General features: G+C 43.0%; 1 protein-coding gene and 1 non-coding gene across 3 annotated transcripts in view; both read right to left on the minus strand.

Annotated features, from left to right (window-relative positions):
- The window catches only part of LOC106601277 (uncharacterized), an 83,439-nt gene extending 64,029 nt beyond the window's left edge, over nt 1-19,410 (minus strand). For both annotated transcript variants that reach the window (XM_045715123.2, XM_045715122.2), the window contains exons 1-4: nt 19,096-19,410; nt 4,375-4,542; nt 1,230-1,443; nt 556-718 (exon numbers count right to left, since the gene is read on the minus strand). In XM_045715123.2, the coding sequence (XP_045571079.2) occupies nt 556-718; nt 1,230-1,443; nt 4,375-4,542; nt 19,096-19,180 (630 nt within the window). In that variant the 5' untranslated portion in view covers nt 19,181-19,410. The remainder of the gene's footprint in view (nt 1-555; nt 719-1,229; nt 1,444-4,374; nt 4,543-19,095) is intronic.
- Nucleotides 19,411-23,684: 4,274 nt separating this feature from the next.
- Nucleotides 23,685-23,760, minus strand: trnat-ugu (transfer RNA threonine (anticodon UGU)). Its single transcript has one exon. It is a non-coding gene; the product is annotated as a tRNA-Thr (tRNA).
- Between the last annotated feature and the right edge of the window lie 3,475 nt (nt 23,761-27,235).

A 27,235-nucleotide genomic window follows, 5' to 3' on the forward strand; every position in this document is an offset into this window, starting at 1 on the left:
TGGCCTACCTGGTTAATTAAAGGCGAAAAAAATAAAAATCTAAAACTCCACAATACGTCAAAAAATGGACCAACCCCGTTTTCTCCCTGGTCAGAGCCTCCTGACTCCGACTGTTCGGCCACCTGGTCAGATCAATCCCACCTCTGGAGCCTGCCCTTATCCTGAAGGAATCATCCCCCAACTGGCCAGGCCCAAGAGGAAGACCGAGAACCAGGTCGTCCAACCAGTTGGACAATGACATACATAACCTGGGATTCAGCACCACATCAGCCTGGGATCTGGCCTAGAATAAGACGGCGTGGAGATCCATTTGTCGAGGCACTATGCTCCGAGGAGTGAGCAAAGATGAGTGAGTGAATATTACATTATGCCAAGAATCCAGTTAAAACAAGTTCCAACAAATAATATTGATGTTCCTCAGATCCAATACCAGAATGAACCAGTATGTGTTCTGCTACTGATGAGACTACAGTACATACATACCAAAGCCTACATACAGTCCATGACACTACTTCATTCACACCCAACCCTGACTCCCTCGCCCTGGTGTCCTACCTCAAACCCCTCCTCGTCCAGTAGTCGTGTTCCAAACACGGTCACCCCCTCCGTGCTGACCAGGGGATTGTCCCCTCTCAGTAACTCCAGAGTCTGCACCTTCTCACAATCCAGGTACAGGGTGACTGACTTGCCCTCCACACTGTAGGCTATTCTGTGCCACCTGGACAGACAGAGAGGTAGAGATGGATTAGTATAGTGTAGTGATATCTTTATAATGCAGATGTAGCAATATGAAGTGTCAGGTTGAATGTTGAGTTCAGTTAGAAGGAGGCACCACCTGTATGCAGTAAGGTCAAATGCATTGAATCATATTGTAGTATTTTACAGGGTCAAGTCAAGCTATTGACCTTGTATTGTGAGCCAAGAACTCTATGGTACTAGCGTGATCTATGTGTGTCCTGTATGGCTCCAGGTCACTTGGGGTCAAGCACATTGTGTGAGCTGTGTGTGCCGCGTTCAAGTATGGCCAAGTGAAATCGCATACTGAGGAAACTGCATATTTTGGGTCAGGTAACGATGATACCCAATGGCCAACCAAAGGACACGATGCAGGTGAATCTCACCCAATCATGTCAATATGTGTCAATCATAAATCAGGGGCTATAGAGTTCAGGTTTTGAGAAGAAGTCCCAGTCAAGAGCCAAGGACATCAGGCCAGGGGCAGTACCCACTTTCCATCAGCCAAGTTGATCTTCTTGAAGATGGGGTAGAGCTCCGGGGAGGGTTGTCCCTGGTGGTCTTCGTACAGGAAGACAGGTGAGCGACCCACCTCCAGCCCCAGCTGCTGTACACCCTGCTCATCATACACAGACAGCAGGAAGAACTGGGTGTCCTTCTTTGCCCTCACTGTTGTCATCAGGGAGAAGTCCACAGGGAACAATGAGTCTGGGGGGAAGAAGGAACAATTGTTGTGGATGATATGGTTGACCTTTTCTACTCTAATGTTCTCTGATGTGTTATTAAAATAATGTTGCTCCCGACACAGTTTTTTATGTAAAAATACATAACTTCTTCAGGCTAGGGCCTATTTTTCTCCACTTCCTGTCTGACTGACGTGTCCAAAGTAAACTGCCTGTTACTCAGGCCCAGAAGCCAGGAAATGCATATAATTGGTACCATTGGATGGAAAACACTTTGAAGTTTTTAGAAATGTTAAAATAATGTATGAGACTATAACACAATTGATATGGTAGGAGAGAATCCAAAGAAAAACCAACCAGAAATGTTTTGGGGAGAGCCCATGCTCTTACAATGGAAAGCATAGGGGCATATGCAATTTCAGATCCCAGATTGCAATTCCTATGGCTTCCACTAGATGTCAACAGTCTTTGTTCAAGGTTTCAGGCTTGTTTCTTCCCAATCGAGGAAGAATTTTGAGTTTTAGTACTGGGAGTCAGAGTTGGAAATCAGTCTGTTCGCGCGACTAAGAGGTTGCGCACATGCTAATTTTGCTTTCCTAGTGAACATACTTCTTTCCGTATGAAATATGATAGTTTAATTACCTTTAAGGGGTACCTGAGGATTAAATAGAAACGTATTTTGACTTGTTTTAATAAAGTTTAGCGGTAGCTTTTTGGATTCCTTTCTCTGCATGTTAAACGAGTGGATTACTCAAATTGATGGCGTCAACTTAAGACTTTTTGGGATATAAAGAAGGATTTTATCTAACAAAACGACCATACATGTTGTAGCTGGGACCCTTTGGATTGCAAATCAGAGGAAGATTTTCAAAAAGTAAGTGAATATTTAATTGCTATTTGTGATTTTATGAAGCCTGTGCCGGTGGAAAAATATGTTGATGTGGGGTGCCGTCCTCAAACAATCGCATGGCATGCTTTCGCTGTAAAGCCTATTGTAAATCAGACAATGCAGTTAGATGAACAAGAATTTAAGCTTTTAAAAAGATATAAGACACTTGTATGTACCTAAATGTTTAATATCCATAATTTTTATGATTATTTATTTGAATTGCGCGCCCTCCAATTTCACTGGAAGTTGTCGACAGGTGTCCCGCTGGCAGGACGCAATTTCTGTATCCAATGAAATAATATTCAAGTCAGTCATACAGTTAGTCATATAGTCAGCCATACAGTCATACAGTCAGTCATATAGTCAGCCATACAGTCAGTCATACAGTTAGTCATATAATCAGCCATACAGTCATACAGTCAGGCATACAGTCAGCCATACAGTCATACAGTCAGTCATACAGTCAGTTATACAGTCATACAGTCAGCCATACAGTCAGCCATACAGGCAGCCATACAGTCAGCCATACAGTCAGCCATACAGTCATACAGTCAGTCATACAGTCAGTCATACAGTCAGTCATACAGTCAGTCATACAGTTAGTCATATAGTCATTTAGTCAGTCATAAAGTCAGCCATACAGTCAGCCATACAGACATTTATAGTTAGTCATACAGTCATTTAGTCAGCCATACAGTCAGTCATACAGTCAGCCATACAGTCAGTCATACAGCCAGTCATACAGTCATTTAGTCAGTCATACAGTCAGTCATACAGTCAGCCATACAGTCATACAGTCAGTCATACAGTCAGCCATACAGTCAGTCATTTAGTCAATCATACAGTCAGTCATACAGTCAGTAATTTAGTCAGTCATACAGTCAGTCATACAGTCAGTAATTTAGTCAGTCATACAGTTAGTCATACCAGTTAGTCATAGGGTCAGTAATTTAGTCAGTCATACAGTCAGTAATTTAGTCAGTCATACAGTTAGTCATACAGTTAGTCATACAGTCAGTCATACAGTCAGCCATACAGCCAGCCATACAGCCAGCCATACAGTCAGCCATACAGTCAGTCATGCATCAGTCATACAGCCAGCCATACAGTCAGCCATACAGTCAGTCATACAGTCAGTCATACAGTCAGTCATGCATCAGCCATACAGTCAGTCATACAGCCAGCCATACAGTCAGCCATACAGTCAGTCATACAGCCAGTCATACAGTCATTTAGTCAGTCATACAGTCAGTCATACAGTCAGCCATACAGTCATACAGTCAGTCATACAGTCAGCCATACAGTCAGCCATACAGTCAGCCATACAGTCAGTCATTTAGTCAGACATACAGTCAGTCATACAGTCAGTAATTTAGTCAGTCATACAGTCAGTCATACAGTCAGTAATTTAGTCAGTCATACAGTCAGTCATACAGTCAGTCATTTAGTCAGTCATACAGTTAGTCATACAGTCAGTCATACAGTCAGTAATTTAGTCAGTCATACAGTTAGTCATACAGTTAGTCATACAGTCAGTCATACAGTCAGCCATACAGCCAGCCATATAGTCAGTCATACAGTCAGTCATGCATCAGCCATACAGTCAGTCATACAGCCAGCCATATAGTCAGCCATACAGTCAGTCATACAGTCAGTCATGCATCAGCCATACAGTCAGTCATACAGCCAGCCATACAGTCAGCCATACAGTCAGTCATACAGTCAGTCATGCATCAGCCATACAGTCAGTCATACAGTCAGTCATGCATCAGCCATACAGTCAGTCATACAGTGGGGATCACAGTAGGTAGCAACACACCACCCTGGGGACTCCCACATTGGCAAGACCCACTGCCCCTCCCAAAATAACAATATCACACATCTGAACTTCAATGAATAATAATAATGGCCTGTGCTACTACACCCTAAGACCTAGTCATACTCCCATGGAGAAGAGGGAGAACCAAGTCAGGTCAGTTGTGTTATAGTGAAGCTTAGGATTCACTGCAATTACCACACAATTACCACACATACACCATGTACTACGTCTCTACAGATTGTTGTTACCTGGGAAGAGCTGTTTGGTGGGTACACTGAGCTGGATCTTCTTGTCTATCCTATAGGCCATGTCTGTCTCCTCCATGTCCTTCCTGCTGGTGCAGAGGCCAGCCTCCATGGACACCCCCTCCATGTGGTCCGACAGCTCCAGCACCCGCAACACATCGATGGGATCAGCTGCACACGAGAGAGAAGGAGACACGTCAGTACACAGTGATACAATAACACATACTTCATATGAGAAATATGTCTTCACACCTTGTACTGAAACTATAGCCAAGCCAACAGATTTTTATGCTATGTGTCCAAATTTCTGTTCAGTTCCGCTAATGATATTCAGACATTTGAGGGAAAAACTAAATCATCATCATTTTGGACCTTAGGATTCTCACAACAGCTGTAAGCATGTTGTTTTCAACCAGTACAGTCACCGATATGATATTTGGCTGTCTGGCTACACTTAGTGGTGGTAGGCTGTGTTCTTTACAGCAGAGAGAACTGCCAGTTCGGAGGAGCTGGTGGGAACCTGTGTGTGTTTGTGTGTGTGTGTGTGTGTGTGTGTGTGTGTGTGTGTGTGTGTGTGTGTGTGTGTGTGTGTGTGTGTGTGTGTGTGTGTGTGTGTGTGTGTGTGTGTGTTTGTGTCTGTGTGTGTGTGTGTGTGTGTGTGTGTGTGTGTGTGTGTGTGTGTGTGTGTGTGTGTGTGTGTGTGTGTGTGTGTGTGTGTGTGTGTGTGTGTGCGTGCGGTGGGGGGGATTAGAGGAGACAGAGACAGGCCCACTCAGTGCTGAAAGCAGCAGTCCTGCAGGTGGCCTTCTGTTCCGGGGCTATTATTATGGGATCCAGCCATGACTCCGCCTACTGTATAATCCTGCTGTACACTACACACTGGAACACACCTGGCAGCTGACCCCTGCCTAGAGCCAGCATCCCACAGCAAGACACCTCTCTCACCATCTCTCCCATTCACAACGTTTCACTGGCATGTACACATTTCTCCAGTTACAATGTGTTTATCAGGAATAAACACAAAGATAACTCTTTCAGAAGTAACATGGGAATAAAAGATGTAGGAGTATGTACTAGTTCACACTGCTGTGTGTTCATCCCTTCGATGATAATTAAAACATGCCTGCAGTTTATTTACAGTTGGCAGTCAATTAGTCATTTATTTTGGTTTTGCTAGGTAGCGTTAGCTAGCTCTTGTCAGCTGGCTGTACCTGTGCCAAAACTCCAGTATTTTTCATCCTATAGCTTGTTCTTTTTAAACAGTGAGCCAACATGTTTTCAACACTTTTATTTCCCTAACTGATCAAAACTAATTTTCTCATGCTCTCTCTTGTCCCTCTGCAGCAGCCATATAAATAGCAATATGTTTGGAACATCGAATCGCAACACATATAATCGCAAATCATTGTATCGATACCTAAGTATTGTGATAATATCGTCTTGTGTGGTCCCTGGCCATTTCCATCCCTAACACAGTCACACACACACAGCTTATGGGGAGACTGGCAACGCAGAACTGAGCATTCCAGCCATTTAAAATGAGGATCCTAAATTGAAGTTTCCCCTTGTAGCTCTTTCTTTCCCCACGCTACACTTTCTACTTTCTTCTCTCTGTTAATTAAACATGTGGTGAGAGTTGAACCAGTGCCCACTCGCTGCTTGCAGAAAAACAACCTGTTAGATTTTATGGCATTATTTATATGCATAGCAGAGACCTTTTATTCACAGCAGCTCAGATCTCACCCACAGAGCACCCATAGAATGGTAACAGGCTGCACTGTAAATAGGTTAAGTTGTGAATTAAATCCAGACTGAGTCTGAAACACAATGGAAAACATCAGGTACTGATTTAAAGGTCCGTAAGACAGAGCAGCTTAAATTCTACTTTGATATGGGAGTCATAAACAATCCCTATAAATGATTTAATTACAGGAGTTGCTGCTTGCTCCTAACAAACACAACTGTCCGAGCTTACGCACACAGTGACAGCCTTACTCATGTTGATGCTCATTCCCACAGTCCTCGCCTGCCCTCGCCCACACATAGACATTTATGATGTCTTTTCAAATCCAGCCTAATTGCCCTGCCGCGAACCAAGAAGTAAATGTCAGTGAATAATTTATCAGGTTAAGCTGGTCACACACATACGGCGCGCACACATGGCGTGCACACACACACACAAACACACACAAACACACACACACACACACACACACACACACACACACACACACACACACACACACACACACACACACACACACACACACACACACACACACACACACAGGTCATAAGGCAATGATGTTTGGAACAGCCAGAACAGGATTTTAATCTGCAGCAGCATGGGTCTAATTACGACAGGCCTTTGGAGTGCTGTGTTACAGACAGACTCAAAACACCTGACAACTGGACTCAAAACAACAAGAACTCAATCACTCAGTCTTGTCCAAACTATCCAATCCCAAAGGCTCTCTAGTTCAAATTCTTCAATCCCCTGGGCTCTCTTGTCCAAACTATCCAATCCTCAAGGCTCTCTTGTCCAAACTGAGCATTTCCATGTAAAGGACCCATGAGCACCAACATGAAGTTCATAGGAGCATATCAAATTGGGTGTCAAATGAAAGCTAAGAGTCTATATTTTGGGGAAATGAAGGCATAGATACATTTTGCAATCATTTTCATCCTAAAAATGAGGCATAAGTAAAGACTTTGATTTCTTGTCAAACAGATGGAAAAGATGTATTCGGAAACATCTAGCAAAAAAAGTCTTAAAATGTATTAGAACACATTCAAATGAAATAATGTTGACGTAAAGATCACTTCCAACTAATATCAATATTTTGTCTTGTAATTCCATTACCAAAAACCCACATATCTTTAAGATAGCACAGTACAGTACAGTACATTACAGTACAGTGAGTAAAAATATTATGTAAAGTATAACTAATGTATAACATAACACAGCATACATAACCAAACATAACATCCGCATGACTAATGTACAGAGAACCTTCTATCTGACCTTTGACCTCAGACAGTAGTCCAAATGTGCAACGCCATGTGAGAAAAGAATGAGAAGAGCAGGAGAAATTCCTCTTCTGAAAGAAACAATCTTCACAATGATGTGCCAGACACACACACACACACACACACACACACACACACACACACACACACACACACACACACACACAAAGATACTCCACTGAACTTTGTTTCACAAAGAACAATACTATATTTTATTTATTTATTTTTATTGAATCTTTATTTAACTAGGAAAGTCAGTTAAGAACAAATTCTTATTTACAATGACGGCCTACACCAGCCAAAGAAGACTCAGAAATATTTAAATGAATATAAAACATCCAACTATTTTGGACGGCAATCAATACAACTGCAAGAGATGGAATTTGAAATCTGACAGAGATCAGATTATCTCTGGCATTCTGGGAACAAGAAGGAAGGAATTCATCAATGAGGGGATAAAAGGGATAAAACATCCCAACGACCACAAACAGACAGAGGCTAATCAAACACAGCAGTGACACAGATGGACGGCTGAGTGCTAACCTCTCATCCCCCCCACCCTACCCCTTCCTGCCTCCTACCCTACTGTCCCAGAGCCACCATTGTTCCCACAGTACAGCAGCTACAGTTGCTCCATGGGGGAATTTACATAGGCCTGGGGAATGTTCCTTCTCCTCCTCTCCTCTCCCCTGGCCTGGTGTCGTAAAGCATCCCTGGGCGAGCAGAGCAGTTGGCAGGAGGCCATGTGAGGTCTGGAGCCGCCCCAACATCAACAGTGATTGACTCCTCAGGACTGGCGCTGTCTGTCATCTACCTGTCTGTCCTCCAGCAATGCTTCCTCCGCCAGCATCACCTGTCTGAATCTCATTAGACCTCCTAATAATCCTTACCTCACTTTACCTGTTGGAGTCATTACGTGTATGTAGAGTGTGTTTGATCTCCCTAGCTTGGACTGAGTCAGTGATATATATACCACATCTACCTACATTACACTGGAGTGATGTGAATTCTACTGTATGTGTGGTTGTGGCCATGCAGAAATAGAGATAAAGGAGTGCTTTGTTAGAACAAGATGTTTTTCAGTGCCACATAAGGTCAGAGTTGAGCCATACTATACATATTTTCCACTCTCACCAAATTCCAGCACTCATCTAGCGAGCATGGCACTGAGTGTACAGCACACATCCCACGTGTGACATTTGGGTCTTCTTGTCACGCCCTGGCCATAGAGAGGTTTTTGTTCTCTATTTTGGTTAGGCCAGGGTGTGACTAGGGTGGGCATTCTATGGCCTTTTTTCTATGTTTTGTATTTCTTTGTTTTGGCCGGGTATGGTTCTCAATCAGGGACAGCTGTATATCGTTGTCTCTGATTGGGAGCCATACTTAGGCAGCCTGTTTTCCTTTGGGTTTTTGTGGGTGGTTACTTTCTGTTTAGTTGATGTTCCTGACAGAACTGTTCGGCTGTCGTTCATTTTCTTGTTTTATTTAAAGTGTTCTATTAAAATGATATGATGAGCACTCAACACGCTGCGCCTTGGTCTACTCCCTTCGACGGGCGTTCCACTTCTTCCTCCCGTCTGTGTGTCTCCTCTTCTCGTCCTCCCTGCTGTTCCCCTCCTCTCAAAGAACATGAATCACTCAGACAGTGTGTGTCTGAGAACAACATGTCTCCCCTACGGCAGTTAGTAATGTCCTCTCTGGTCCTCCTCTCCTCGGCCCTGGCTGACAGACAGAACAGGCCTCAGTAGGCCCCACTTAACACAGCCTCGCTCACAGAGCTCCCTCTGTCCACTGCTAATGTTACACAACAATAGTGTGCTAGCACGATGCTACATGTACCGAACACCCTTCATATATGTCCTGCAGGCAGGAAGATTGGCCACTATCTCCATATTTCTATCACACATTGGCATCATTTGTTCTCTGTCCTCGACTTCTTTTCTGAAGACATTCCCAGCAGCTTCATAGTGTGCTACTAAAACTCCCTCTTTTTCGCTCTCTCTTTCTCTGCATACAACTGAGCACCACAACCTCCATCATGCATCATGCATGAACATACATGTAATCAGAGTGGTCTCTATTCAACCTCTTCTCTGAAGACAGTCCTTTCCCTCTGATATGAGTCACACACCACTTCCACTCCTGAAAAAAAGGCAACAATTCTAACATTGTTCAAACACAATCACGCCTATGAACGGGGGATTTCTCCATCTGAGCATCAGGGCCATACTGTATAAAAGCCAATTTAACCAATTGTATTATCAGCGTTATTCTGTGAGTTGAGTGGACTTCAAAAGGTCAAGGATTTGAGCTAATGTGTTAAAGTTTGTTTACTCAACAAATTCTGCTCGAAGTGAGCTGAATTTAAACACGCTTGTTGAGTAGAATTACTGTTATTACTAACTATTATTATCATATTTGTTGGTTGATTTTCAGAATTGTTTGTTTCAATACCTGTTTTTGCATGTACATTGATTTGTTGATTAATCTTATGCTACACAAACATAAATAACATACATTTTTCTAAACAAATCTAATCTGTTAGTAGTTGGACTTATTACACCCGCTACTGAGATAGACATCTGTTACAAAACACCTAAATGTGTATTGTAATGACATTCTGAGATTGTCATTAGGCCTAAACTAGTAGCTGAACTGCGTCCACTGCTGTCCACGCGGGTCGCGGTATAGGCCCCCCATCTCCTCCACAACACAATTTGGAGCTTATACCACCGGTTTCAAGTCAATCTCTCCATGTGGCTGACATGCGATAATGTTAAATAATGGTGTAATGGTCTATATTTTCTTGGCATTTTGTGTTAATTATTGTGTAGGTTTACGTTCTACCGGTACGGCGTACCCCCAATATTTATTTATCCGGGACGCCGTACCGGACCATACCAGCTTACTTTCACCCCTGGGTGTTTTTTTTATTTTTCTATTGTGTTATTGACTGTACGTGTGTTTATTCCATGTGTAACTCTGTGTTGTTGATGTGTCGCACTGCTTTGCTTTATCTTGGCCAGGTTGCAGTTGTAAATGAGAACTTGTTCTCAACTGACCTACCTGGTTAAATAAAGGTGAAATCAATTTTTTTTTAAACTAGGCTCTCAAAGAAAGGCCTTATGATATACACTATATATACAAAAGTATGCGGACACACCTTCAAATTAGTGGATTCGGCTATTTCAGCCACACCCGTTGCTGACAAGTGTATAAAATCAAGCACACGGCCATGCAATCTCCATAGACATTGGCAGTAGAATGGAACTCAATGACTTTCAACATGGCACCATCATAGGATGCCACCTTTCCAACAAGTCAGTTCATAAAATTTCTGCCCTGCTAGAACTGCCCCGGTCAACTGTAAGTGCTGTTATTGTGAAATGGAAACGTCTAGGAGCAACAACGGCTCAGCCACGAAGTTGTAGGCCACACAAGCTCACAGAACGGGACAGACGAGAGCTGAAGCGCGTAGCGTGTAAAAATCATCTGTCCTCCCTTGCAACACTCACTACCTCTGAAAGCAACATTAGCACAAAAACTGTTCATCGGGAGATTTATGAAATGTGTTTCCATGGCCGAGCAGCCGCACACAAGCCTAAGATCACCATGCACAATGCCAAGCGTCGGCTGGAGTGGTTTAAAGCTCGCCGCCATTGGACTGTGGAGCAGTGGAAAAGCATTCTCTTGAGTGATGATTCACGCTTCACCATCTGGCAGTCCGAAGGACAAATCTGGGTTTGGCGGATGCCAGGAGAACGCTACCTGCCCCAATACATAATGCCAATTGATAAGTTTGGTGGAGGAGGATTTTAATTTGAAAAATAACATATTCACTTAGACACTTGGTGAAGGCTACAGGACTGAAAGCTATTGAATACAACAACCATGTCTCGGTCGCTAACAAATACAGTCATTGGTGGTAATTACAATTCACTGAAAGGTAAGGCACACTGGAAAATATGCAAATAAGGTAGAATAAATTCTCAAGTTGAATTGTATGTTCACTTACAGTAACGTAAAATTCGAAGTTGTGTGAACCTACAATTCAACTTCAGAATTTATGTTGGTTCAGCTCATGTTGAGCAAACTCACAATCCTGTTGCAGCTGGTTGCCATATAATTGTATGTTGAATCAACTTCAAATGCTATTGTGTTGAGCAAACTTAACATCTTTTTTTTTACAGTGCAGAAACAAACTTGGCTGAGAATATTTCCCAGAGCATCACACCCTGCGCTGAGGAAACCATTCCAGTTGCATTGGGTGTAATGTGGGATCGTTTGGGATATTCATTAGAGTTTGTTTGTTTTCTTTCAACTACTTTGAGAGTTTGATTGTGCCTGCCTGGAGTGCCAGACGGACAGGCCAGGATCTATCCAACTGATTCAATTGCACCAACAATTTGACAGAAAACACATTTGAATCCAGATTTGATTTGGTGTTCTGTATGATGTTTTGAGATGTGCAGATCGCTCTGCCTTTATCTGCATATTACGCAGATGTTACCGGACCTTTAAAGATCGGCAATATGAAAGTCAAGCCTTTGTATATGGACACAGAGCTTCATAATCCTATAGAATACTTTGCTTCATCCTTTTAACATGTCATGTTGCATTAAAAGTCCTCAGTGAAGTTCCTGCATAACAGTTGGTGATTGGTAATAAGTGAATACAGATTAACGGGCAGTGAAAGTGAAGAAACGAGGGTCAGGAGAAAGTGTCTAGAACAGCACAGACAGCATCGCTCAGAACCTCCAAGAGGGGCTAGAATTAAATCAAATGACCCTAAGACTGACCTCTGACCTCTATAGGTCATGGGTCACTGTGGTGTGGACAGCAGAGGTGCTGAGGCGAGGAGAAGCGAGCGGAGGGGGAACAAAATAACAAAAACAAGCTCCTACACCACCACACACACTCATCAACATTCTAAATACAGTTTGAATGAGCACTCATAGGCCTACTCACACACATAGGCATTTTACATTTCAGTAATTTAGCAGACGCTCTTATCCAGAGCGACTTACAGTAGTGAATGCATACATTTCATACATTTGTTTTTCTTTCTCCGTACTGGCCCCCCGTGGGAATCGAACCCACAACCCTGGCAATGCAAACACCATGCTCTATCAACTGAGCCACAGGGAGTCACACATTGGCCTACTCACACACATTGGCCTACTCACACACATTGGCCTACTCACACACATTGGCCTACTCACACACATAGGCCTACTCACACACATAGGCCTACTCACACTCATAGGCTTATAGCCGAACACACACACCCAGTCAAATGAATAAACAACCAAAGAGAGCACATACACACACAGTACACACAAAAACACACTTTGTAACAATACAAAAACATAATAGCACACAACCCATGCTATAAAATCAGGTCAATAAATATTGTGGTTTGTTTTCTGCCTCTCAGTCTGTCGACTACTCAATCTGCTGCTCCGTCCTTGTCTGTCTGTTTGTCTGTCTATCATCGGCCTGTCTGTCCGTTTGTCTGTCTATCATCGGCCTGTCTGTCCGTTTGTCTGTCTATCATCGGCCTGTCTGTCCGTTTGTCTGTCTATCATCGGCCTGTCTGTCCGTTTGTCTGTCTATCATCGGCCTGTCTGTCCGTTTGTCTGTCTATCATCGGCCTGTCTGTCCGTTTGTCTGTCTATCATCGGCCTGTCTGTCCGTTTGTCTGTCTATCATCGGCCTGTCTGTCCGTTTGTCTGTCTATCATCGGCTTGTCTGTGAAACCCACTCTTTACTCACTTTCAAACAGAGGAGGAGAGATAGGCTAGAGGAATGGAGAATCAGATATGTCCACTATCAAGCGGACGGGGCTTGTTAAAAGGTTTACATAGAGAGACAGAAGAATGTGTTGTGTTGGAAGAATCCTTCATGTTGATTGGGCTGTGGGACAGGGCCTAGCACTGGGTCTGCTTTGAGTTATCACTGGGGAGCTTGGGATCCATTCAAACCGTTGGTTGTGTGGGAGACCGACGTGGAATCCTCTGCCTGCTGCTATGCTGCTGAACCCTAGCTCTCCTCTCTCCTACATGCTCCAACACACACACACACACACAATACACACACACACACACACACACACTCCTCCACGCTCCAACAGCTCAGGAACACAGACAGAACATGTGTGAGCCTGACGGATCTGAGCATGTGGGTTCTTTCACTGATATGCTATCAGTCCATACTGTTCTGTACAGTACAAGCTCACTCATAATAACAGCCTCATTCAGGTCGGTTTTGTCTCTACATTGCCACCTCTTCGCATATTTGTAACAGTGATTACTCTGTGAGTAGTGAATGTGGATCAGTAGCTAATCTCAGTGGCAAGGCTAATGGTCAGTATGTGTGTGGAGGAGTGTGTGAGCGGAGGGTGTGTGTTGTCTGGACAGATTTTAGTTTGGTTCCACATCTCCGTTCCTCACACGTCACCCTGACATTCTTCTAGCTCCACAGTTTGTTCTGCTGATGTTTACTCACTGCATGAGATGAGGGCCAGACTGGCCTACTGCTGCTGGCCCCATAGAGGAAACACCTGCCCCGGGGCTCGCACTCTCTCTCTGTCCACTATACACACACCACACACACACAGAGACACACACAAATACACACCACACACACACACAGACACACACACACACACAGAGACACTTGCACGCACACCACACACACACACCACACACACACACACACAAAAACAACAAATTCCAGTCAATTCTTACAATCAATCTCTCCAATATCTTAACATTGAGTTAACATGGTGTGCAATACCAGAGCTCCGGCAACCAAAACATGCCACTCCCTCCCTTCACAAACATACTACATGTATTGCACATGTGTACTTGTACAGCACAGGAGGTTGGTGGCAACTTAATTGGGGAGGATGGGCTCGTGGTAATGGCTGGAGGGGAGTAGGTGGAATAGTATTAAGTACATCAAATGCATGGTTTCCACGTGTTTGATGCCATTCCTTTTACTCCGCTCCAACCTTTATTATGAGCCGTTCTCCAATCAGCAGCCTCCTGTGTTGTACAGGCAGTTTCTCTTTGTTCACTCCACTCAGTTGTTGATGATAACTTGATGCATTTCTTGCTATTGTAAAGCTGATTACCTGTGGTTCACGTTGCAATATGGCCTGTTAAAGTTTACTACCTGGTGTCAGTGCTTACGTAATGGACACTGACTGGTCCGTATGCAGAGGACGTTGTATCAAAGTAAAAACAGCCAGGCCATCAGTATAATTTGACTTGTAGATGGTTTTGGTCAGATAGCTAACTAACTGTCAAGATTCCCTAGGAGGTTAAGATATGATGTATGGCTCTGATAAGGCTTAACCTGGAATAAAGGCCTGTATAACAGGCTGGGGGACACCACAGAGAGAGGACTCTTTCATATGGGTCTCTTTGTGCAGAGAGGGCCTCAATCACCATTCTTCTAAGAGAGGCATGAGCCGTCTAAAGCTCTGAAACATAGAGACCCGTAGCTGGGCTGGGGGAGGAGTGCTTCTTCTTCTTCTGTTTCTGGAAGCCAGATGTTAATTGCTTAGTATAGATTTGTGACAGAGATGTTTGATATTATTTACACATATTGGATGACAGGGGATTCCTATTCCTAACAGTTTTGCAGAAAAAGGCAAAATGCCAGCCAAGATCCACACTAACAGACCAGGGGACACATGTCTGTTTCAGGTGGAGATAATAACAAGCACTTCAGCATCGTTTCATGTTTCAATTCTTTCCATTAGGAACATGATTCCTGTGACAGCGGATGCTGATAGCACTAACAGGCATCAAACTTTCCTCTCCTCTTGTTAGTTTCTTTCTAAAATGGTCCTCTTTTTTCATTGGTTTCTATTTTCCCAGGCTCATTTGTAGCGTGATCAAAGAGGAACATGACTTGTCCTCTCCTCTGGGAGTCTGGTGCAGGATCAGCAAGGCGGCAGGATCAAATGGGATTCAGAGAGGGGACTGCACGCGTGAATTCCCCTCTGTCATACTGCCAGGACGGGGAAGGTGGGGGGAGGCAGGGGGGGGACAGGGAGGGGACACAGGAAGGGAGGAGAATGTAGATGAGGAGGAGATGCAGCATAAGAAATCGAAACAAACCCCCTCTTTCCTGTGTCTTTTAACAGCAAAAGAAAAAGAAGAGAAAAGAAAAGAAAGGAGAGATGGAAAAAACGTGAAGGGGCCGAGGAACAGAGGAGTCACCAACTGTGGATATGTGCAAGAATGTCTCTCTTCCTGTCGTCAAACATGACTACAAAGCACAGTCTTGATGCTCTCTCAGGCACATGTGAAAACATGTCTCCCACTCATACTGGCCCAGTCCACACATTATCAAACACCATCACTTATCCTGTACTGTCATATCAGCACAGCAGAGCAACACCATACAATTCCACACAGCTCCAACATGTTCAAGCCATCATATTATTCTCTGACTCACAATATCACCCCTCATTACAGACAACCCAACCACAGCAACACGAACAACAGGGTCTCAAATAAGTAAGCATTTGGCGGTAAAGTCTAGCCTCTATAATGGAGCACCTGCAAGGACACAGTCAAATGCTGCGGGTCTAAGACACTCAAAACACTACCAGAGGGCGAAGCTTTATTGCTGATCATAGCAGGCCTAATAGCCCACGTGTGGCAGACGTCTAGTTGAGTTCAGACTCACAGTTCAAACTGTCATCTTAAGTTTTATTGGTAGTATTATACAGTGCCTTCGGAAAGTATTCAGACCCCTTGACTTTTTCCACATTTTGTTACGTTACAGCCTTATTCTAAAATTGATTAAATAGTTTTTTTCCCTCATAATGACAAAGCAAAAACAGGTTTTTAGAAATGTTGGCAAATTTGTTAAAAATAAAAAACTGAAATATTACATTTACATAAGTATTCAGACTCTTTACTCAGTACTTTGTTGAAGCACCTTTGGCAGTGATTACAGCCTCGAGTCTTATTGGGTATAACGCTACAAGCTTAGCACACCTGTATTTGGGGAGTTTCTCCCATTCCTCTATGCAGATCCTCTCAAGCTCTGTCAGGTTGGATGGGGAGCGTCGCTGCACAGCTATTTTCAGGTCTCTTCAGAGATGTTTGATCAGGTTTAAATCCGGGCTCTGGCTGGGCCACTCAAGGACATTCAGAGACTTGTCCTGAAGCCACTCCTGTGTTGTCTTGGCTGTGTGCTTAGGGTTGTTGTCCTGTTGGAAGCTGAACCTTCTCCCCATTCTGAGGTCCTGAGCGCTCTGGAGCAGGTTTTCATCAAGGATCTCTCTGTATTTTGCTCCGTTCATCTTTGCCTCGATCCTGACTAGTCTCCCAGTCCAAGCCGCTGAAAAACATTCTCACAGCATGATTCTGCCACCACCATATTTCCTCCAGATGTAATGCTTGGCATTCAGGCCAAAGATTTCAATCTTGGTTTCATCAGAGCAGAGAATCTTGTTTCTCATGGTCTGAGAGTCTTTCGGTAACTTTTGTTACTCCAAGTGGGCTGTCATGTGCCTTTTGCTGAGGAGTGGCTTCCACCTGGCCACTCTACCATAAAGCCCTGATTGGTGGAGTGCTGCAGAGATGGTTGTCCTTCTGGAAGGTTCTCCCATCTCCACAGAGGAACTCTAGAGCTCTGTTAGAGTGACCATCGGGTTCTTGGTTACCTCTCTGACCAAGGCCCTTCTCCCCCGATTGCTCAGTTTGGCTGGGCGGCCAGCTCTAGGAAGATTCTTGGTGGTTCCAAACTTCTTCCATTTAAGAATGATGGAGGCCACTGTGTTCTTGGGGACCTTCAATGCTACAGAAATGTTTTGGTACCCTTCCCCAGATCTGTGCCTTGACACAATCCTGTCTCGGAGCTCTAGGGACAATTCCTTCGACCTCATGGCTTGGTTTTTACTCTGACATGCACTGTCAACTGTGGGACCTTGTATACACAGGTGTGTGCCTTTTCCAAATCATGTCCAATCAATTGAATTTACGACAGGTGGACTCCAATCAAGTTGTAGAAACATCTCAAGGATGATCAATGGAAACAGGATGCACCTGAGCTCAATTTCAAGTCTCATAGCAAAGGGTCTGAATACTTATTTAAATAAAGTATTTCTGTGTTTTATTTTTAATAAATTAGCAAACATTTCAAAAAACCTGTTTTCGGGTTTGTCATTATTGGGTATTGTGTGTAGATTGTTGAGGATTTTTTTATTATTTTTTATCCAATTTAGAATAAGGCTGTAACTTAACAAAATGTAGAAAAAGTCTAGGGGACTGAATACTTTCCGAAGGCACTGTATAATGGCTTCATACCTGCAGTGGCAGCTGAGCATGCCCATAAGCCTGTGATCAGGCCACAAACATAGACAGGCCTCACCATATCTTTGTTTATGTAGGTAGAACATGGAGGCATGTTGTCATGGCTCCAGAACTAAAAGCAACAGAAAGCAGCTCCTTCCAATCAGGGTGTACATACACTAATTTTGCAGCTGGTCAAAACTCAAAACACAAATTCTCGATAATACCTTATTTCCTCCATAGTATCTAATTCTATTAAAATCTGTTATATTAATGAGCTGGATCTAGGATATCAAAGGAATCAAGTTAGACATAAAGGTTAATAGGGAAACTGAAATGCTCCTTCTCCATCTTACCATACCAATTACACAAGAACAACACTGTGACAAAGAAAACAAAATGTGTTATGAATTAATACATGTTTAGCAAATGGCTCTAAGACAGTTTTTTATGATGAATAGTCATACTAAGCTTATTTTCATGAAGCCCATGTGAGCACCTTTTAAACAGCTCCATGACAAGAATTTTAATCTACTCAGGTCGGTCAGTGTTCTGCCATTCACCTCCTTCTAAAACCAACATTAAACCGTTTCACAGTAAACCGACACTGGTCACGAGCAAACGCAAACATGACATCGGAGTGTTCCAGGGAAAATCGCTTCCCCCCTCACTCACAGAGAAAACTGAGCCCAACATCCAAATAGATGAAGCATACAAGAATGGACATGGTTTAGAGGACACATTAATATGCAAAAACAAAACGATGCTAAATTATTATGATTAACTTGCAATGAGAGAAATTTGACAAACTGAGGTAACCATCCATCACACACACCGCCATTGCGGTGACGCACAGAATAGGCTATACATTATGAATAATTCTTGATTTATAAAACTTAGAAATCTTGATTTATACATTTTTTGATTTACATAAAAAAAATACTTTAAAATGCCAAGATACAGTGAGGGGAAGAGTTACAATTTATATTATTTTAAGGGGTTTAACAAAGCATTAAATACTGCTTTCGAAATGAATCCCGATCCGGAGCAACCCAGTGGACAAATTCAACCCAGCATCGCCAAATATCCAATGAGATCAGACGGAGCCTTTTATAATTACATTATCATAAGGCTAACAAAATATTAACGAATGCGAAGTTGCGACCAAATTCACAACTTATATACTTTTGTTTGGTTTCTGTTGAAGTGTCCAGAACTTTCTATAAGGAAATGGGGTAGCAAGATAACCGAACATGAACTTTTGTAGCCTATTATCAAGAAAGAAAATGAATAAAAGGGTCCACTATCCTTGTCAATCCATACAATGAAATGATCACTTTATTTATTAGCAGGTGTATTCCAACATATACTTTACCAGCTTGTGCCGTAGTTGCGTGGAACATTATTATAAGAAATAGCGGTATTCTCCTGCACGCCGCCGTCCTCTTTAAATGGTCCATCTTTCAGAGCAGAGACCCCCTTGCCTCCGCCACAGAACTTTATGATACAAAACTAGATGAGAACGGAGCTACGCGGCCATGCGTAGTGGAGAGAAAGAAACCAGTACAGCGCTCGAACAGCGCACATTCGCTCTGCAGTTTCGCTTGCTTAGTTTTTTTGGAGGATCCTCTCCCCTCTTCACTCTCTGTCTCTCATTCAATTTCTCCCTCTCATCCTCCCTCTTTCTCGCTCCCCTCCCTCCTCCTCCTTTCCCCCCTCCCTTCTCCTCCTTTACCCCCATAGGACGGTGTCTCGCTACTCTGACGGGAAAGGATGAAAAATGTTTACGAGGCTACTGCTGGTCATTTGCTATGTCGCTCCTGTCTTACTGATGATCAGTGATCCAGTCAGACTCAGCACTTCCTTTCACTACTGCTCTGTGTTACTTGTCATGCTGCAAGATGTTACAAACTTTCTGTCTGTTTCTGCAGGGTATTCAACGGGTCCGCAGAGTTACTGCAGCGTGTCCGCGGTAATATACAGTAGATATATTTTCTAAAAGTGGTAAAATAAACATTTATTTTATTTTTAAAAACCACCCGCAAGTACCAGTTGCTGCAAGTACCACTGGCTGCTGATAAACGTTCTTGACTTGGTCATTCATTTTTGCCAACACATAGCTAACCTTTGTTTAACCAGCTAAACAGCTGCTATCAAAAGCTGAAGTCGGAAGTGTACATACAGCTTAGCCAAATAAATTTCAACTCAGTTTTTTACAATTCCTGACATTTAATCCTAGTAAAAATTCCCTCTCTTAGGTCAGTGAGGATCTCCCCTTTATTTTAAGAATGTGAAATGTCAGAATAATAGCAGAGAGAATGATTTATTTCAGCTTTTATTTCTTTCATCACATTCCCAGTGGGTAAGAAGTTTAAATACACTCAATTAGTATTTGATAGCATTTCCCTTAAATTATTTAACTTGGGTCAAACGTTTCGGGTAGCCGTCCACAAGCTTCCCACAATAAGTTGGGTGATTTTTGGCCCATTCCTCCTGACAGCTGGTGAAAATGAAGTCAGGTTGTAGGACTCCTTGCTCGCATACACTTTTTCAGTTCTGCCCACAAATTTTCTATGGGATGAGGTCAGGGCTTTGTGATGGCCACTCCAATACCTTGACTCTGTTGTCCTTAAGGCATTTTGCCACAACTTTGGAAGTATGCTTGGGGTCATTGTCCATTTGGAAGACCCATTTGCGACCAAGCTTTATCTTCCTGACTGATGTCTTGAAATGATGCTTCAATATATCCACATAGTTTTCCTACCTCATGATGCCATCTATTTTGTGAAGTGCACCAGTCCCTCCTGCAGCAAAGCACCCCCACAACATGATGCTGCCACCCCCGTGCTTCATGGTTGGGATGGTGTTCTTCGGCTTGCAAGCCTTCCCCTTTTTCCTCCAAACATAACGATGGTCATTATGGCCAAACAGTTACATTTTTGTTTCATCAGACCAGGCGACATTTCTCCAAAAAGTAGATTCTTTGTCCCCATGTGCAGTTGCAAATCGTAGTCTGGCTTTTTTATGGCGGTTTTGGAGCAGTGGCTTCTTCCTTGCTGAGCGGCCTTTCAGGTTATGTCGATATAGAACTTGTTTTACTGTGGATATAGATACTTTTGTACCTGTTTCCTCCAGCATCTTCACAAGGTCCTTTGTTGTTGCTCTGGGATTGATTTGCACTTTTCGCACCAAAGTACATTCATCTCTAGGAGACAGAACACATCTCCTTCCTGAGCGGTACGACCGCTGCGTGGTCCCATGGTGTTTATACTTTCGTACTATTGTTTGTATTCTGCCCTTGAATTGCGTTCCCATGCAAAACTAGACAGATGGCTAACAACTAAGTCTTCAATAAAACTCCCAAGGCGTGACTTTTCTTGAATTAATATATTGAAAACGTTTATGCTGTGAAACTGCAAAATACAGAAAAAATATACTTTAGTATTCAATTCAAATTGACATACTGTAGCTGTACATTATACATTTCAAGTTGAAGTTGCATGAAAATACAAAGCACGTGCCAAGGTACCATGCATCTGGCATGACGCCAAACCATGTAGCTAATTGTTAATTATATAGAAATTGACTAACTCCTTTCATTACTCTAATAATATACCACCATCTCTGTCGAATAACAAAGCATGTTACACTAGAAACAGTAACAAAACTACAGTATTGTATATTTTACAATTCGTTTGCATGACGCACGAGCAAAGTAATACAGCTGACGGCATACATGAAAGGCAAGGCAATTTATGTGAGTAAATGCAACCAACCAACATTGATATGTAAGCAACTCTATCAATAACAAGATTATCATCACTAGCTAAATGCTTGAATCCAACTTACAAACAAATATTTTCCGAGGCTGAAGCGTGACAAGAAATAACTACACTGAAAGACTTGCACTGTAGCGTTGTTTTTAGCTGCTTCCATATGTGCAGAACAAATTCTCTACTTCCTGTTTGCGTACAGTCTTTCTAAGTACCAGGAAGCTCCACTAGGGGGCGAATACCACCATGGAACACAATGAAAATCCATTTTAACCATTGTAATAAAATTATCTGTTACCTTCTAACAGGATGGCAGCACACTCCCGGCTGGTATAATGAAATTGTGCCACTATGAAATAAAACGTATTAAGAAACAAAATGTCCTTTTTATTCTTATATTTTGTCTCTAGGATGCTTCAGAAAGAACAACAATCTCTGAGATTGGTCTCAGAAACACCTGTCTGGGCTAGGGGGCAGTATTTTCACGGCCGGATGAAAAACGTACCCAATTTAAAACAGGTTACTACTCTGGCCCAGGAACTAGAATATGCATATTATTAGTAGATTTGTATAGAAAACACTCTGAAGTTTCTAAAACTGTTTGAATGGTGTCTGTGAGTATAACATCAATTCTATGGCAGGCAAAAACCTGAGAAAAATCCAAGAAGGAAGTGGAAAGTCTGAGAATTGTAGTTCTTCTTTTGATTCTCTATCGAAGCTACAGTGTCTGTGGGGTGACGTTGCACTTCCTAAGGCTTCCATTGGCTGTCTAAAGCCTTCAGAAAGTGGTTTGAGCATTTTCCTGTCACTGGGCAGATAATATGAGCTCAGTTACTGAGTGGTCTGCCTGGCAACAAAGGGATTGGATATGCGCAGTCACGTGAGCACGCCGTTCCTTCTTTTTCTTCTTGGATGAATATGCTATTGTCCGGTTGGAATATTATCACAATTTTACGTTAAAAATACCATAAAGATTGATTTTAAACAGCGTTTGACATGCTTCTAAGTATGGTAATGGAACATTTAGACTTTGTCTCCCGGTCCGCGCTCGCGCGTTATGCCTTTGGATAAGTGATCTGTACGCACGAACAAAACGGAGGTATTTGTACATAAATATGGATTATTACGAACAAAAACAACATGTTTTGTGGAAGTAGCAGTCCTGGGAGTGCATTCTGACAAAGATCAGCAAAGGTAAGAGAATATTTCTAATACTAATTCTGAGTTTAGTTTGCCCCGAACTTGGCAGGTGTTTGAATAGCTCACCGTGATGGCTGAGCTATGTACTCAGAATATTGAAAAATGTGCTTTCTCCGTAAAGCTATTTTCAAATCTGACACAGCGGTTGCATCCAGGGGTAGTCTATCTATAATTCTTTAAATAGTTGTTATATATTTTGTCAACGTTTATGATGAGTATTTTTGTAAATTGATGTGCACATTCACCAGGCGTTTTGGTGGGAATACATTTTCTGAACATCACGCACCAATGTAAAATGCTGTTTTTGGATATAAATCTGAACTTTATCGATCAAAACATACATGTATTGTGTAACATAATGTCCTAGGAGTGTCATCTGATGAAGATCGTCAAAGGTTAGTGCTTCATTTAGCTGTGTTTTGGGTTTTATTGGCACATGTCCTTGCTTGGAAAATGGCTGTGTGATTATTTTTGTCTATGTACTCTCCTAAGATAATCTAATGTTTTGCTTTCACTGTAAAGCCTTTTTGAAATCGGACAATGTGGTTACATCAAGGAGAAGTGTATCTTTAAAATGGTGTAAAATAGTTGTATGTTTGAGAAAGTTGAATTATGACATTTTGTTGTTTTTGAATTTGCCGCCCTGATATTTCACTGGCTGTGTCCCGCAGCCACTGGCTGTGTCCCGCTAGCGTCCCACGTAGCCCATAGAAGTTAACAGCTCCTTGCTTTTTAGTTCTACTTTCCTAACCTTTTTGTCAGTACTGGTAAAGGTTTTTGACCACAAGCCCGACATTTCTGTGCGCCTGACTGTCTTTCAATAAGACAACATCTCCTACTTTTACATTTAGCTTTTCTGCTGTCCATTTTCTGCGTCTCTGCACCGTCATGAAAGGATCTGGCAACATTTACATTTTAGTCATTTAGCAGACGCTCTTATCCAGAGCAACTTACATTGCATACATTTCATTAAAAAAAATGTCTTCTGTACTGGTCCCCCGTGGGAATCAAACCCACAACCCTGGCATTACAAACACCATGCTCTACCAACTGAGCCACACGGGACCAACATGAATGAGCTTGAGAACCTCTCAAAGCGATGAGAGCCGAGTTGAGCTCCAGAAACCTTAGTGGCGTAGACAGTGACGTCTGGTCGAATCTCTGCGTCTGCGTGAGGCTCTACAAGGTCAAAATTGATGGACTCAGGCTCACTTGAGTTTGCTTGGGTCAGGAAAGGTGGACCTGAGAACCAACTGGTGTGCTTTAAGAGCGCAGCTAGTATGAACCTGGTTGCATGGTCTGCTGGATTGCTGTCAGTGTTTACATAACACCACTGATCTGGATGGTTAGACTTCCTGATGCGAGTTACCCTATTGGCAACATACACATAGAATCTTTTGGTGACATTGTGGATGTAACCGAGAACTATCTTACTGTCTGTGTAGAACTTGGCCGCATTTACATCAATGTCCATTTCATCTCTGATCAGTTCATACATCTCAACAGCTAGCACAGCCGCACACAGTTCTAGGCGTGGGATAGTGTAGGCCGGACGAGGGACCAATTTTGATTTCCCCATGACAAATACAACATGGCATTGACCTTCCGAGTCTAACTCTCAGGTAGGCTACCGCTCCTATGGCTACTGTAGAGGCATCCGAGAAGATGTGTAGCTCTCTTCTTTGAGTGGTAGACAAAGAGACTGGGATGTAGGTCCGCTGAATATACACAGGTTCCAACTCCAAAGATTCCTTCCACATTTTCCACTCCTTTTCTTTTTCTGTGGGAAGAGGGGCATCCCACTCACTCTGATCAGAAGATAGTTTTCTGATTAAGGCTTTACCTTGCATTGTTATTGGAGCCACGAACCCAAGGGGGTCATAAAGACTATTCACTGTGGACAGGATGCCTCTCCGCGTAAAAGGCTTCTCATTGTGGGACACCTGGAATGAGAAGTTTCCAGGTTCCAGGAAAGTCCCAGACTCTGTTGAAAGGGGAGAGGATCCACTCCTAGGTCCAGATCTTTTAAGTCTTTTGCACGGTCCTCCATAGGGAAGGCTTCCATAACTGTTTTACTATTGGATGCAATCTTGTGTAGTTTCAGGTTGGACTCCGCTAACATTGCTTGTGTTTTTCTTAGAATGTTGATAGCTTCTTCTGTAGTAGCTACTGATGTCAGCCCATCATCGACATAGAAGTTCCTCACTACATATTGCTTGGGTTCTGACCCGTGTTCCTTCTCACCCTGTAGAGCTGCTCGTCTCATGCAGTATTTGGGCTGTTCCCAAATACATGGACTTTCATCCTGTACTCAGTTATGTTTCTATCTGGATTGTTGTCTTCATACCAGAAAAACCTTAAGTAATCTCTGTGATCCTCACGTACACCAAAACAGTAAAACATTTGTTGCACATCTGCTGTTAGTGCAATGCAATCCTTGCGGAAACGCATTAGGACACCCAAGAGTGTGTTGTTTAAGTCTGGACCACTGAGCAGAACATCGTTAAGTGAAACGCCTTGACACTTAGCACTGGAGTCAAATACTACTCTTATTTGTTCAGGCTTTTGTGGATGGTAAACACCAAATATGGGCAGATACCAGCGTTCTTTGTCTCCCTCTAGTGGCGGAGAAGGTTTGGCTTTGTCATTATCCAGCATCTTTTGCATGAAGTCAATAAAATGAAGCTTCATGTCAGGCTTTTTGTCTAAAGTCTTGTGAAGTGATGTGAGACGGTTCATGGCCTGCTCCCAGTTATTAGGAAGGCAATGTCTAGTGGGGCGAAAGGGTAGTGAAGCCACCCAGTTGTTTCCATCATCCTGGAAAACCTGTTTGTCCATAATGTCCAAGAAGGCTTTGTCCTCCACTGATGGTGCTGGTTTATCATCGTCTTGTGTTTTGTTGAACACGGAACATCCCAGGCTGTCTGTGTTCACAGTTGTGCTTGGATCTCTCGAGTGCACTGTAGAGGGAGAGATGTGTTTCTGAGCTACGCTGTTGAAGTTCTCTTTCACCTGGATGATGTCAGGGCAAGGGCTGAGATAGGATGTGCGACCATTTTGAAGTATGTTTGTCCTGAACACGTTAACATTGGCTGGTCGGTGAGCCGTTCCCAGACAGACCTCACCCACGATGACCCACCCGAGGTCGAGTCGCTGTGCATAAGGAGTGTCGTGGGGCCCATTTATTTGCTCTCGTACCTTGTGTACCCTTAGGATGTCTCATCCTAAGAGCAGGAGGATGGGAGCGTCTAGGTCCACAGCTGGAATTTTGTCCGCGACTGGTTGCAGATGGGGATGATGATACGCAATGTCGGGGGAGGGAATCTCCATCCTATCATCTGGCATCATGTCACACTCTATCAGAGTAGGGAGAGTAAGCTGTATGTGTCCATCTATAGACTCCACCATGAAGTTGACGGCTCTCCTGCCTGAAGTCTCTGTTACCCCAGAACAGGTCTTCATGGTGTATGGAGCAGAGTTGTCATTGATGTTGAAGAGATTGAAAACCTCTGTCTTGGCCAGAGATGTGTTGCTCTGTTCATCAAGCACTACATACATTTTAACAACTTTCTCTTTTCCCAGTTGGATAAGCTTTGACTAGGCATATTTTTTAACATGATCTTGGATTGACTGCCTCACCACAGATCTCTGTAAACTTTGAGGTGACAGATAGATGAGCATTGTCACCTTGCTCCCCGCCATGCTCTTTCTCTGCTGTAGCGGTGTCTGTATTTGAAGGGGCTGGGCCTGGATGCAGAGCAGCAAGATGTCTGTCGCTGTCACACTCAGAGCACTTGATTGACACCTTACAGTATTTAGCTCTGTGCTGAGTTGACCCACAACATCGGAAACAAATGCCATTCTCTTTGAGATATGATTTGCGCTCATCTAGAGTTTTATATCTAAACCCACAACACTTTTTAAGAGGGTGAGGCTTGTTATGTATTGGGCAGTGATGGTCAGGGCTTTCAACCTTTGTCTTACTGGGTTTGGTTTGGTGGTCTGAGCGCTCAGATGACACATCTGTTTTGTATACAGTCACAGGTGTCTTGCTGCTGTACCTGGCAGGTTTCTCACTTTTCATAGACACCTGGTTAGTTGAGGTGTAGAGGGTGAAACTGGGGTCGTTTCTAGTTTTCGCCTGGTTCCTGATGAATCTCGAGAAGAACGAGAATAGTGGGAATGCTACCCGATAGTCCTCCTTGTATTTGGATCCCTGTGCTATCCATTTTTCTTGTAAACTGAATGGAAGTTTCTCTACTATAGGGTTTACCCCCTGAGATGTGTCCAGATAAGTGAGGCCTGGAAGGTACCCTTCTACTTTAGCACACTCCAGTTCGAGAAGAATGTCACCTAGTTCTCTTAGTTTGGAAAATCATCAATTTTCTTCAACAGTGCATTCTCGATCACTTCAGGTGTACCATAGCACTCTTCTAGTCGTTGCCAGACCATGTTAAGCCCTGCTGTTGCATTGAAAATATGGACAGATCTAATTATCTTTGCTTGCTCAGACAACTATGCCCCTTGCCACTTGGTAATTAG

Source organism: Salmo salar, chromosome 03 (assembly GCF_965601325.2).
Source record: "Salmo salar chromosome 03, fSalSal1, whole genome shotgun sequence".
Taxonomy (NCBI): domain Eukaryota; kingdom Metazoa; phylum Chordata; class Actinopteri; order Salmoniformes; family Salmonidae; genus Salmo; species Salmo salar.